General features: G+C 38.6%; 1 protein-coding gene across 1 annotated transcript; it reads right to left on the bottom strand.

The window, feature by feature from the left end:
• Positions 1–5,310: 5,310 nt before the first annotated feature.
• LOC127574881 (trace amine-associated receptor 1-like) lies at positions 5,311–12,104 on the bottom strand. The gene is made up of 3 exons (XM_052024353.1): positions 11,995–12,104; positions 10,241–10,315; positions 5,311–6,692 (listed from the first exon to the last, which is right to left on the bottom strand). Exon 3 carries the CDS (start codon positions 6,548–6,550, stop codon positions 5,519–5,521), a length of 1,032 nt encoding a protein of 343 aa, XP_051880313.1. The 5' UTR covers positions 6,551–6,692; positions 10,241–10,315; positions 11,995–12,104; the 3' UTR covers positions 5,311–5,518.
• Positions 12,105–15,399: the final 3,295 nt, after the last annotated feature.

Genomic DNA, 15,399 nt, shown 5'->3' on the forward strand with positions numbered 1-15,399 from the left:
CATTGAAGTAGCCTTCATATCTGCAGCAAGCATTCTACACATAGTGTACTAATCATGTCTGCAAATTAAGTTGGGTCCCAGACCTTCCAAGTTCTCCAGTTTCTTTGTAGTTCAATTGATACTAGCTTAACTAGATTTATTTCAGAATCAGAATCAGAATCAGGTTTATTATCACTGACATATGTCGTGAAATTTGTTTTTTTGTGGCAGCAGTACAGTGCAAGACATAAAGACATAAAAATTACCATAAGTTACAAAAATAAATAAATAGTGCAAAAGAGGGATAACTAAGTTCATGGACCATTCAGAAATTTGATGGCAGAGGGGAAGAAGCTGTTCCTGAAACATTGAGTGTGGGTCTTCAGGCTCCCGTACCTCCTCCCCGATGGTAGTAATGTGAAGGGGGCATGTCCCAGGTGGTGAGGGTTCTTAATGATGAATAGTGCATTTTTGAGGCACCGCCTCTTGAATATGTCCTCCCGTCTTCCATATGTGGCTGTCAGTTTTGTACTGATGGATAGCCCTTTGTATTGGCAGGTTGTGAAGGAAAATAAGGATCAGAAGTGTCACTTCAGTGAAGCACTTTTACACCTCTGGTAATCAGTTAAGACCATCCCTTATATTGCTGCTCATATTTACAGGAACACGTAATTATGTTTGGATATGTCTAAAAATACCTGCATACAAAGATTACAAGTTCCTAGGACCATATCACATGTGTACGAACGTTATACATTCTCACAGCCGGATCTGAAAATCTGTCCCGGACTTGAATGGCTTTATAAGGCGTGTGAAGATAACTTTAGGCTTAAATGTGTATTCCACTGGCCTTTCCAAAAAGGGACCTGTCAAATCTGTTTACCTCAATTGCACAGTTGAATCATACAAATCACAAATGCCTTATTTACCTGTGTCAGTCAGTTTATTCATTTCCCCGTGAAACAACCATGACAACACTAAAGAACTCTTCACTCTTACCAGTCAATCCAGATAGGTGGTAGGAGAGGTTGCTGACCTCAGCTTCCTAAAGCCTGCCGCTGCCTTCAAAATTGAGGGCACAAAGTACAATGGTAATGGGACGGTGATCTGCTGAGAAGCCCTTGCCACCATTTACATGAGGGGCATGTGGAAAAGGTAGACAGTAGAGGCCTTGGTGAGATTAGAGACAGGGAATTCAGGATGAGTAATAAGAGAGCAGTATGCCTTGCTATCCATCAGTTGGCATGATGGCAGTGAATCTGTGGCAGCTATCCCATGTAGAGACTTATTACTTACTTGGAACATGATAGAAGGCTTGTTACTGTGTTTTCTGTGTTAGTTCATCTTAATGCCCTGATATTAAATCTTCTGTTAAACCATCTCTGGCATCACTTCCTTTTTCAAAAAAAATAGGCAAGTAATTATTTTTAAATATCCAGTATATTCTTTTGATATTTGCGGTAATGTGCTGTGCTTAAGCATGAATGTGTTCACCACTATGAAGGAAAAATTTGGATAAATACTTTGAATCGTGAGATATTTGCGCAAATTGTAGGATTGAATAACTTTGGAAAGTAATTCCTAACAATGAGCTGAATGAAATGTTAAGACCAATCAAAGAGAAATATAGCATGACTAATATTTCTAAATATTAGGGAAACCTCTTTTTTTCCAGATAATCTCACTGAGAACGATCTAGTCCCCATCTTCTTAACCCCCACAAATTCATAACTGACCACAGCACTTAAGTGAATAGATGTGTATTTGATTAATTCATTGTCAGACTGCTCATACAAATAGAAGATACAAGCACAAAAACATTGTTATCTGTTACGTCAGTGTTGAGCAATTCATAACGTTTTCTAATCAAACACAAATGATTACAGTATTGTGTTAACAAAGAAGTGATTCAAGGATTTGTGGCATCAGTCCCAGTGGATCCAAAGCTCCAACTGAAAATTTATTTATTGCTTTAGGAGTGGAAGGAAACTTACTGTAGACACTATTTTCTGGAGCCAATTTGTAAACATTTTTTTTAAATGCCCTTCAAAATGAAGACCATCAAGACAATGTGGATACAATTCCAATAACTCTCCGACCAAGTAGTTGTGTTTCTTGATACTTCTGTGGATTTTTGACCCCACACTGAGAACAACCTCTACACTGCAATAAGGAACAAAGACTGGGAACAGCATCTATTTACCAATTTTCAGGATTGGAAAGTGATCATCCAGTGATTAATAGGTAAACAAGACACCAATAAATTCAACCATATTCCTGGAAAGCACCAGTGTAACTGCATCAACAGCATTGCAAGTGATACAATCACAGGGATGGAGTGATGTGGAAAATCTGTTCAGATCTTCACATTGATACCAAAACCTTAAGCAGCCAATGTAAATTAGATTTCTTCACATTAAATGCTTTAAAACACTCATATGGTTTCAAAGCATAAAATAGAAATACATGATTCATATTAGTTTATAAATAATAAGCTAAGCATCAAAATACAATTTTAGAGAAAATAAAACATTAAAATTAATGATTGTACTCACCATCAAGCTTTTCCCATCCATTCTTGCCTCTCTGGTTCTCTTCATACTTTACTCTTACGCTTTACCTTTAGTCATTATTTAACTAGTTTAATCTGAGGAACTTCTCCTTACTATTTTGTACACACCTCTTTATTTGCCAAAAAGTCAGCTGCAAAAATAAACAGGGAGAGCAAAATCAGTAGAAAGGCCAAGCTGCAACAACTTGGAGGGTGATAGCAAGATGGTAACAAAAGGTGGAAATAGATTGGAAAATAAGGCTATGGAGAGCAGCAAAATCAAACAGAAGAGGCAGGGAGGGAACCAGAAAAAAACAAAGAAATCAATTTGCCCATATTCAAGATTGATTGCTACATCTCAAGGTGACTGCTTTAGTATTATTTTCAGACCACAATGTAATCAGTCCACTTTGATAAGCCCTTCACTCTATGTGAATCAGGAGGTGAATTTAAAGGATAGTGTGTGCTTTGGGCAAACAAGGGAGTGGTTACACATAACAACTGGTAAATCTACCACATCCCACATCAATCTTAGCCACATTGGACAATTAATGGGTTCAATGAGATCTTTCATAGCTGTGTTTGGAGCGGTGGAATGTCAGACTTCTCAGGAACTAGCACACAGTCATCTTCTTTCAGTGAACAAACAGCATATGGTCTTTGCAGCTTGCAGCTCATAGAGTTCTTTCTAATCCAGTTTTAATTTAGATATTACAAAGAGCAGAAAGATAATTAAGCAAGCTGTTTCATGCAGCTGACATTAGAATGTGAACTTTAATAATAGGTAAATGTAATGTCCTTGACAGATATCATGATGGTATTGTATGACCATTTTACAAGGAAAATTGTAAACAACTTCAAATCGATATGTAACAGATGCAAATTAATGTCAAGGAACCAGAAATGCTTCACATGATTCAGTCTACTTGCCTATGTCATCCTCAGATTGCAATCACACCAAAGAATTAACAATTTGCAAAGTGAAGCGCAGAGGAACTTGCAGTTAACTAGAACAATGAAAAAGAATAAATTGTCAATTGCAAGGATTACGAGAGACTGTTGCTCTTTATTTTTGCTTTACTACACAGAGATATAAACTATCTTATGAGAAAGGTGGTGCGTTTCTAGGAATTGACCCCTATAACTAATACTGTAAATATCATTGCCTTATCATTTATATGAATATTTATGATAAGGTCAATGCAGAAATACAATATTTGTACAGCATCTTATTATGCCTTCCTGTTCTACCTGCACGGGGATTCTGCACAGATGGAATGGCTCTGCTGATGAGAATAAAATTCTCAGTTTTTCCAGACATTCCCAGTCACCTGTTCTTCCAGCAAAGTTGCAGGAGATAAATGGGAGAAGCCTCTGTGGGTATTTGCCCATTTTCTGTCAAGGTTAATGAGTACATAGAACGTAGAATACAGCACAGGAACAGGCCCTTTGGCCCACGATGTCTGTGCCAAACATGATGCCAAATTAAACTTTGCCTGCACATGATCCATATCCCTCCATTCCCTATGTGTCTATCTAACAGCCTCTTAAATGCCACTATTGTATCTGCTTCCATCACTCCCCCTGGCAGCCCATTCCAGGTACGTACCACCTTCTGTGTAAAAAACTTGACCCACGCATCTCCTTTAACCTTTCCCCCTTGCACCTTAAATGCATGCCCTCTATCATTTGACATTTCTACTCTGGGCAAAAGATTCTGACTGTCTACCTTATCTAAGCCTCTCTTAATTTTATAAACTTCTATTAGATCGCTCCTCTTTTACATTATGTCCCTACATTACATTTAGGCAGGATTCTGACTTAGAGGCATTCAGTCATAATCTAACGCTCCGGAGAAAACACTCAAGGTTGTCCAAACTCTCCTTATAACTCATACCCTCTAATCCAGGCAGCAACCTGGTAAACTTCTTTGATACCCTTTCCAAAGCCACATCCTTCCTTTAACACACCAATGGAGGTGCAACGGAATTGGATGGCACAGTGGCACGGGGTGGTAGAACTGCTGCCTCACAGCTCCAGATTCAATCCTGACCTACATGTGCTGTCTGTGTGAAGCTTACACATTCTCCCTGCAGTCGTGTGGGTTTCCTCTGGGTGTTCTAGTTTCTTCCCACACCCCAAAAATGTGTGGGTTGGTAGGTTAAAAACATGATGATGCTGGAGGAACTCAGCAGGCCAGGCAGCATCCATGGAGAAAAGCAGTCGGTCAATGTTTCGGGTCAGGACCCTTTCTCAGGACTGAAGATAGAAAAAGGGGAAGCCCAATATATAGGAGGGAAAAGCAGAGCAGTGATAGGTGGACAAAAGAGGGGAGGCGGGGCGGGCACAAGGTGGTGATAGGTGGATGCAGGTAAGAGATTGTGATAGGCAGGTGTGGGGGAGGAGGGGAGGAAGAAAACTTCTTCAAAGTGGGCATCCTTGAAGAGACTTCGCAGTGGAGTCAAGGTTAGTTAGCCACTGTAAATTGCTCATAGTGTTTAGGTGAATGATAGAATCTGGGCGGAAGGTGGTGAGAATAAAATAGGTTAAAACGGGATTATTGTAGAAATGAGTGCTTGATGGTTGGCATGGCCTCTGTGGGCTGAAAGCCTGTTTCAGTGCTGTATCTCTTTCTGACTCTCCAAGGACTAACAGGGCAATCATTCACACCACTAGCAGACCTTGAATGTAGTATACATTTTCAACTAAAAACCCAATACACAGCATGGAAGAAAACTTTTATTCATGTATAATATCATACAACTCCGCATTCATTCTCAGTAATTTTAACATTCTGAGCTGCTAGTGAGAAGTAACAACATGATACTTAAAGCTTTCTGAACTAACTTCACAGATTTCGGTGATAGAATTGTAAATGGCTAAGATGATAACATTATGGCATTTGTAATAAATTCTAAACAGAAGGGGGACATCTGTACCAGTGCCACTCTAGTCCCACAACTGCTATTTTCTCTTCCTGCAGTCAAATTAGAAGAGATTTATCCTGGAGGAATCGGTTGTGAATATCTTAAAAGTTAGAATAATTTTCAGGGCTTTTCTGAACCAAGAATAAAAAAATGCATAGATCACCGGATTGAACGCCGAGTTTAAGTACCCTAACCAAAAAAAAGTGTCAAACATAAGCGGGGGTGTCGTGTGTGCAATGAAAGGATCCAAGAAATTACAAGTGAAGTATGGAGTCCAGCACATTAAAAACACCCCCATCACTATCCCCAGTGTTTTCGCAGCTTTCCTTTCACTTGTCTGGGAAGTTATGTTTTTGTTTTCTTTGATGGAGTGGACTTGTCTTGTAATGTCATTTATGGCTCGGGCTTGTTTTGTGGCTACAAAGTAAATCTTTGTATAAATACAAAGCATAATAAATCCTGGGAAGTAGAAGGAAACTATGGAGTAGATCACCGAACATAGTTTCCCCATCACCAGAGTACAACCGCCAGAGCAAAATATTTCTTTATAATAAAAGTCTCTAATTTCTATCAAGTTTAATTCTAAACAAATCATACCAAAACCCACAAATGCGGAGAGAATCCAACTGATGAGGATCATAATTAGAACGATGTGAAAAGTTATTCTGGTTTTGTATTTCAGCGGGTCACACACCGCGTAGTATCGATCAACAGAAATAAAGCACAGGTGGAATATTGACGCCGCACAGAGCATGAAGTCAAAGCTTGCTTGAAGTTTGCAGAACAAGTCTCCTAAGTACCAACAGTTTTCAATGGACCTTATCAAACTATAAGGCATCACCATGCATCCCAGCAGAAAATCAGCGATTGCCAAAGAAAGAACGAGATAATTAGTGGGTGTGTGAAGTTGTTTGAAGTGGGAGATTGAAATGATTACTAACATGTTGCCAAACATTGTAACCAGAATTGCCAATGCGCCAAACGCATAAAGCGATGCTCGGAGACCATGGGACCGGATTGTTCTAAGACACGGTTTATCCACAAATTTATAGCAGTGTTCTACCGTTTCTGGGCTTCCGAGACTTGCATTCATGTTAGTTCTACTTGCAGATGTCGCAGTCTTTGTATTGGTAGTAGAGATCCAAAATAATTCAATCCGTCCGTTCTTCGATAGTTTTTTTTTATGAATTCCTGTTCTTTGCCGACTCCTTTCTTTAATATCCCACTACATCCAACTGCAAGCAGAAAAATGTCAAAGAAAACTTTCAAAATGGAACAGTTTTTGGAGCTTACAATGCGCTGATAGTTTGGTGATAAGTTACAGAATTGGAATTGTTTTTTTGAATTTCTGAAACTAAATGCAGGATCTTGGATTATCTCTGGAAAGGCTTTATTGATGCGTCTCAATAAATTGTTTCATGTCTCAAATTGTTCCCCTCCCCTACCCCCCGAATCTCTAACCCCCGTTTGCTCATCCATTTGGTTTCCAGTAGATCCGGAGACACTGTGGATTGGGAAGCTGCGTCCTACTGCCTGGGTCATTTGATGCGGAGCCTGTGCTTTAGCTGCCAGTTAAAACAGCAGTCCTTGATTAATTTGACTTTACATTCAGACCTCCTAGCTGTCCTATTCATATCGAATTCAAATAAACTAATTTCTTCAACAGAGCTTATTCCCTTCATCGTTTTATGAACCTCCTCTCATCTTGAATTCAATGTGTTAGTTCCCTCAGATTATTTCAATACTCCCTGAGTTTAGATATCATTCGGTGGCCTTTCTCTGCCCCTTCTCCATTTCTCCTGTTGTAATATCTTGACTACGTTACAGCAAACACATATTGTATGATGACAATATATGCATTTTGTCCATATATATTTCAATCATGAATATTGTTGTTTAGTGAGTAGAATTCAATATTATTGCTACAGATACTACACCTCATAAATTGCATTTAACATTCCTTCTTAATTTTAGGCAAGTTGATAATTGTATACATAAAATATGTTGGAATCCTTTGCCAACTTTGTCACCTGCGTAGCAACTTAATGCAGTGTGCAGCCTCCCTCCATTACAACTCACTAAAATCAATGGAATGAAAATTGGTTAACTTCAACAAGGGGCCATAAGATTAGGTGGCAACTGTGACAATGTCCCCTGTGAGTGGGTCATCTATCAGAAGAGGTGACCCAAATAGCTAAAAGTTTTTTTTTAAAAAAGGGAGAGAAATTGATTCAAGGAATGCAGAATGCATGCTAATAAATTTTGCTTAACATTTCACTCAAGATTATTTTTAGTCTCAAATGTTTTGCATACTCCCAAATTTATCATTCCCCTCACCTCCATGGACTCTGTCTGTACTTACTGATGCCTTTGTAAAGCAGCCAGCATAATCAAACACCCCACCCACCCCAGACACTCTCTTTCCCATCAGGGAGAAGATACAAAAGCCTGAAAGCACATACCACCAGGCTCAAGGACAGCTTCTATCCTACTGTTATAAGACCATTGAATGGTCCCCGGTACGATTAGATGGACTCTTGACCTCACAATCTACCTTGTTATGACCTTGCACCTTATTGTCTGCCTGCACTGCACTTTCTCTGTAACTGTAACACTTTATTCTGCATTCTGGATTGTTTTACCTTGTACTACCTCGATGCACTGTGTAATGTATTGATCTATATGAATAGTATGCAAGACAAGTTTTTCACTGTACCTCAGTACACGTGACAATAATAAACCAATTCCAATTCTAATGATCACAATAAAGCAATATATTGTTCATGGTTCAAAATAACAAAAATGTTGTTTTGATGTCAGGTGTCTCAATGCCTCTAAGTCACAGTGAGAAAAATCAGTAGTGATCCAATGCCTGATGACTAACCAGTGAGTTTTATTCGAAACATACATGCATCAAGGTCAGATGTGGTGCAAACAACACCCAGCAAAGGAAGCAGTATCTTCAGAAGAGGAACCTAAAGCTGGATTGGCACATTACCCTACAGTATCCCTTTCCTAGCTAGAGCAGACTAATATAGATCAATGAAGATTAATCAATGGAGCTGATGCACTAATTTGTGTCTCTGACATGACAAATCAATTTTTATGAGATTTGGTACTTTTAGTAACCAGAATGTTTTCAAAAGCCAGTAAGTCTCAGTTTTATTTTTAGCAGGATTAGCAGGATCCATGTGAAGCAGAAGATATCAAAAATGTTGGAATTTACGAGATTAAATATGTAAATAAGAAATTCAAATAAGTAAACTAACTCAAGTGAGCCCTGTCAATGACTTCTGACAAATGTTGAACATTTCATTCCATAAGAGCCAAATTCCTACCAAAGCATTTAATTTAGACAAAAGTACAATATTTATCACTTAACTGCAATAGCTTTTCCTCAGATGTACACATATATCAAAATAATTATTATGTGTACCCTAGTGTTCACTGCTGGAATGAGGAGTCAAAAGTTGGCTGAGAATAAGGTGTAAAAGAATAGTTCGAACCATCTCTATTATGCATTCAAAAATACAATAACAAACATAATTAGCCTCTGCAAATGGATCCTCGACTTTCTTATCGGGAGACCACAGTCAGTGAGTAATAACATCTCCTCCTTGCTGACAATCAAGGATGTGTGCTTAGCCCACTGCTCTACTCTCTCTACATTCATGACTGTGTGACTAAGCTCAGCTCAAATGCTATCTATAAATTTGCCGATGACCCCACAGTTGTTGGTAGAATCTCAGATGGTGATGAGGAGGAGTACAGGAGTGATAGATTGGCTGGTTGAGTGGTGTCGTAATAACAGCCTCACACTCAACATTAGCAAGACCAAGGAATTGATTGTGGACTTCAGGAAGGGGAAATTGGGAGAACACACACCAGTCATCATTGAGGGATCAATGGTGGAAAGGGTGAGCAGCTTCATGTTCCTGGGCGTCAACATCTCAGAGGATCTATCCTGGGCCCAACACATTGATGCAATCATGAAGAAGGCATGCCAGCGGCTCTATTTCATTAGGAATTTGAGGAGATTTGATGTGTCATCAAAGGCTCATACAAATTTCTATGGATGTACAGTGGAGTCCATTCTGACAAGCTGCATCACAACCTAGTATGGAGGCTCCAATGCACAGGATCGCAAGAGGCTGCAGAGGATTATGGACTCAGCCAGCTCCATCACGGGCACAACCCTCCCCACCATCAAGGACACCTTCAAGAGGTGGTGCCTTGAGAAGGCAGTGACCCTCACCATCTGGGACATGTCCTTTTCTCATTACTACTATCAGGGGAGGAGGTACAGGAGCCTGAAGATCCACACTCAATGATTCAGGAAAATCTTCTTCCCCTCCACCATCAGATTTCTGAACAGTCTATGAATCCATGAGCACTACCGTGTTATTCCTTTTTACTTTGCACTATTCATTTATTTTTGTAATTTACAGTAATTTTATGCATTTGCTCTGTATGGCTGCTGCAAAACAAGTTTCATGTCATATAAGTCATTGATAATAAATTTGATTCTGATTCTGATTCTGATTCAATGGATTGGATCAAAATTAAAATATAACTGCAAGATGCAACTCTGCTTTTAATACATTTTAGTAAAACACTCCTTTCATTTTCCTTGATTAATAATTTCTAATATTGCATTGTATTTGTAGTAATAATTGCTATTATTATTTTAGGTTTTAGACTGACAAAGGCTCAGTGATAAGAGAGATAACATTGATTTTTGAAGCACTCCCTATTCAACCAGGTAAAGTAAAACTCCCAGTACCTGGAAATGGAATTCCTCTGACTTGGGTCGCATCTTCCTCCTTTTGATTTTCTGAAATAGCTAGGTAACTACCTTCTGAAAAATATACACAATAAAAACAATAAAATATTATATGCTTGTAAAATCAATCATTTTTGCCTGAAAGACCAATTTAACAAAAAAGGACAGAACTTCAAATTGTTCCCTGGAAACAAGCAGTTCACTTGGGAAAGATAACTGAAATAAAACATGAATTTAGTTTTAACCAGAAACAGTAAAAAAACTTAGATTATCTTCACATATTGCATCATTTTTTGTTTTCTGTTCTTCATCTAGAAACTCAGTGAATGTATTTTTCAGTTGCTCTGATAAGCTAAAAGTGAAAGGATTTCACCATTGGTTCTACTGAATCAAAACAGAACACTCACCAGATCCTCCAACACTCCTGTCTCACTCCTCAACTAAACACTAATTACCTTCTAAAGAATTTTTCATCTGCTGTTTATATAGCAAAATACAGGAGTTTCATCAGTCAACTAATTACTATATCTTAGATCCAGTCACAACTATAGTAGGACTCAAAGGTTATCGTCCACTGGGGACATCAGTCAGCATCACAAACCTGTTAATAGACTCCACATTAGGGACTGTAGTTAATGTGATCCTCTTACCTAAGGGATATTCATTCAAGCCAAAAAAAAAAGCAGTAAAGATTTCTGTCTACCTCTAATGATTTATAAGTGTTGCAATTAAGTTTTGTTCTCACGATATCCAACACCTAATGAGGGAGACCTTCCACTCCAATCTACCTTAGCAGTAAACAACACGGTTTAGTAAATTACATTGTGACATTGGTACCTTATCAAGTACAACTAATAGTTTGAATAATACAGGAGCAAATCCACTCTAAGCAGTATCTGTGCTGGCTGTTGGTTATTCACCAATATTTTTGATTGTCAGAACAAACTCCATAAAATAATTCCAACATTCATGATTGTATATTCCACAAACAAATATATCACAATCTCTCCAATAATTCCAGTCATTCCAATTAAAATTGCTTTCATTGTTCAATTCTACTTCCAAGATGCTGGTTACAAAGCATCCAATAACAACTTATTGATTAAAAGCTACATTCCTTATGCTTGAATATCAATATTGAATGTTGAGCTCTGAACGTAACAAAGAAGTGGGAACCAAAATATTAACATGAATGTCAGTTGAGAAACCTTAGCACATATAATACTTCTGTTTCAAAGAAGTTCACTAGAGCAACAAGAAAGGAAGTGAGGATCAAAAAAAAATTAAACAAGAAATTAAAATTAGTAGTCATTTGGATATGGATTTCTCAGAGGTAGAGATAATGCAGATATTAAAGGACAAATGATACAAAAAGAAACAATAAAGAGTTTCTTGCATTTTGAGGTAATGATAAGTGCTTGTCCAACAAAAGGAAACATCATTTCCAGATGATTATGAAAACTATTATTGTAATTTATTGATGTTATGCTCCGTTCATGGAGGTTGAGAGAAAAACAACATCTTGTATCAATATACTATATTTAACACAACCAAACGCCCGAGGGCACTTCACAAGAATGTCAGCAAACAGAACTTAAAGCATTGCCATTAAGAAATATTAGGGAACGCAACCACATTGATCAATCTGAGGGTTTTAAGGGATATCATAAAGGAAGAGAGAGAGATAGAGAGGTGGAGAGATTTAGAGAGGGAATTCCAGAGCTTAAGGCCTTGGCAGCTGAAAGCACACTTACCAATGGTGGAACGATTAAAACTGGCAATAATCAATGTTCTAGAATTGGAGGACCTCGGAAAACTCAGAGGGTTCTAAATCTGACATAATTAAGAGTGGTATAAGTACTCCAACATGTGTACACTCCCTTCTAAACCATAAAAGTAGCTTTTACATATCTTAGGAAATCTGCTTGAAAAATGAATGATTTTGAAGCAAATACAAACAATTCCTACATTGCGTCGATAGAGTGACTCAGGGATATAAATTCCCTTGTATTTATAGTTTGGCCACCAAAGGAGAGATGAAAAACTAAACAAAAACTTACAATGAAAGCTGATATTTCCTGGAACGATTTAACTGCCAAAATAAATAATCTGCATTTTGTGAACTGTTTAATTTTACTGCAAACCCAAAAGATTGTTCGAAAAGTAAACACCATTCAAATTATGCAAGCGTAGCACATCCAAAAAAATTCTGCAACAGGGTTACATCAAGATAGTTAGTCCTACTGTTGCTTTTCAGATAATCTTCCGTGCAGTGATCATGAACAATGACTGAGAGCAGTAATTCAGTAATTCAACTAGATCAATGATCCCACCCAGTACTCTGGATTGGAAAACTAATCCTCTGGAGTTAATTGTGCAAACAGTAGGGCACAAGTGAACTCTACCATGACACAGAGGAAGTAATAAAGAACACACAGCAGCACAGCAACTGATAGAGCAGCTAGGAGACAGTATACTGATGCAGTTGAACCATGGAATCAGGGATTGGTGTTCAGCTGTACATGGCTTTGTCAAAATATGGGAAGTTCAGCTGTAAGTCTATGCTACAATATGATATTGATACAGCTCAATACGATGTTTAATAAAGCCTTATTGTGTTTGGCTGAAGAGGAAGCAACAAGCAAATAACGAAGTGTTGTGAATATTTGTTTATCAATAGATAAAATTCAAAATGCTCTAAGTTCCCTCCTAATGTATTTTATACTTTCACACAATATAAGTAGAATCAGCCATCACAATTGAAAGTGGAAAAATATATTACTTTAGTACAATCTGTCATTTTTATTATGTGCATTCTAACTTTGATCTCTTTTTTTAAAGCCTGACTAACATTCACTTAATAAGGTTTTTTTTCATTGTATAAAATTTAATTTCACTATTCTAAGTCTTATTTTATTTCATGAACTGAAGGTGAAAGCTAAAATGCTTGAGATAATATGTAGATCAGAAGTAACTTAAAGACCACCATTGGTTGGTGCCATTCCGAGTCTTTCCCAAACAGAAGCCCTGGATGAACCAAGAGATTCATAATCTGTAGAGGGCTAGATCTGTGGCGTTTAGGGTTGGCGACCCAGAGTCATAGGAAGTCCAGGTATGACTTCTGGAAGGCCATTGTGAGTACAAAGAGGCAATTTTGGACTAAACTGGTACCACAGATGGGCACTTGACAACTGTGGCAGGGCTTGCAAAATATAACTTCCTACAAGGCGAGATTGGGTAGCATAAGTGGCAATGACCTTTTCTCCCGGATGAGCTCAATGCCTTTTATGTACACTTTGAAAGGGAGAACTATGACACATCACACGAGCCCCCACATCTCCAGATGACTCTGTAACTTTGGTGTCTGAGACGTCCCAGCATCCTTCAAGAGGGTGAATCCACCAAAGGCGTCTGATCCAAACGGCGTACCTGGCCGAAATCTGTGCGGACCAACTGGCTGGAGTATTTACAGACATACTTAACCTCTCGCTTCTGCGGTCTGAAGTTCCCACCTGCTTCAAAAAGGCATCTATTTTACCGGTGCCCAAGAAGAGCGTGGTGACCTGCCTCAATGACTACTGTCTGGTGGCACTTACATCAACTGTAATGAAGTGCTTTGAGAGGTTGGTTATGGCGCAAAGCAACTCCTGCCTCAGAGATGACCTGGATCCACTCCAATTTGCCCACCGCCGCAACGGGTCAAAGGCAGGTGCAATTTCTCTGGCTCTTCACTCTGCTCTGGACCATCTGGACAACAGGAACTTGTATGTTGGGCTGCTTTTCATTGACTTCAGCTCAGCATTCAACACGATCATCCCATCAAACTCATCATTAAGCTTCAAGACCTGGGCCTCTGTACCTCCCTCTGCAACTGGATACTCGACTTCCTAACGGGCAGACCTCAATCAGTGAGGGGCTTCTGTACCTCCTGCTCATTGGTAGCTACAAGAAGATGGCATGACCCATTTGGTTCTTGAACCAACCAGCAAAACCCTAATCACTAGAGTTTAGCAACACTATGACCACTTTGACCACTTTGAACTAAAATGGACTTCATTTTTTTATTCTATTTTGTTCTCTTGTAGAAATTGTGTATAATTTATGTTAAATTTATGTTTTTCTTGTGAATGCTGCTTATTTGATGCTACGTGCCTGCGATGCTGCGGCAAGAAAGTTATTCATTGCACCTGTGCATACATTTACTTGTGCATATGACAATAAATTCGACTTTGACTTTATACCAGTAGGTGGTGCCAGTGAGTTAATTTCTGGGTGTTGCTCATGAACCCTTGGGATAAGAAAAAGATACTATTGCTATAAATTGAGAACTGCAAAAGGTTTGCATTGATTAAGGAATGGAATTTAAGAACAGAGATTCCAGATTACTGGAATATTTTGAGATTGTAATTTACCATTGTATATTTTCGATTAGCATTGAATATGTGAAAAATAAATTGTTGTTGGTAAGAAAGTGAATAGCTTTGTTTCACTAGAAACAAACAAAAAAGCATTCAGTTCAGTTCCTCAGTATCTCTGATGGAGCATGGATCGACTGTCTTCTCTCTCAGGAAGGCAGCATTCATGGTCCCATGAAGGCATGGGCTCTTGTTCTTGATTCATAGCCAGCAAGCCCACTGCAGCTACACATGATGGAGCAGTGCAATCCAGCATCGGCCCGTCTGGGCCCAGAGCTGGTAAGGTGATCTACCGATTCCATTTGCAGACTCCTCTACAGCCTTCCACCAAGCATACAGCAGCCACAGGCAGCATGACAAAGGACCAGCTGATTTTTATATGCAATATTACATGATTTCATTAAAAAATGAAATATTTGTTTTGTATTAGCTTTTGGTTTTGAATTGTGTCTAATGTGAAGACTAGTAATGGAGGAAAGGTAGAGTATAGACTTTTGCAACTTAAAGCAATTACAGAAAGTAGAAAACATTTGCAGAATCTCAGTAGCAACCAGAAGAAATCAATCAGCAATTAACCTGTAATAATTCATGATCTCTTCGGGTACTGCCAGTGGTGGAATTGACCTCCTTCGTTCAACTGAAAACATCTTCACCCATGCAGGCTTAGAGGGTATGCTAGTGTGATTGTTGAGCTCCAAACCAGAATAACTGCATACCAATTGACATAATGTTCTGCCTCATACT

This window comes from Pristis pectinata, chromosome 10 (assembly GCF_009764475.1).
Source record: "Pristis pectinata isolate sPriPec2 chromosome 10, sPriPec2.1.pri, whole genome shotgun sequence".
NCBI classification, from domain to species: domain Eukaryota; kingdom Metazoa; phylum Chordata; class Chondrichthyes; order Rhinopristiformes; family Pristidae; genus Pristis; species Pristis pectinata.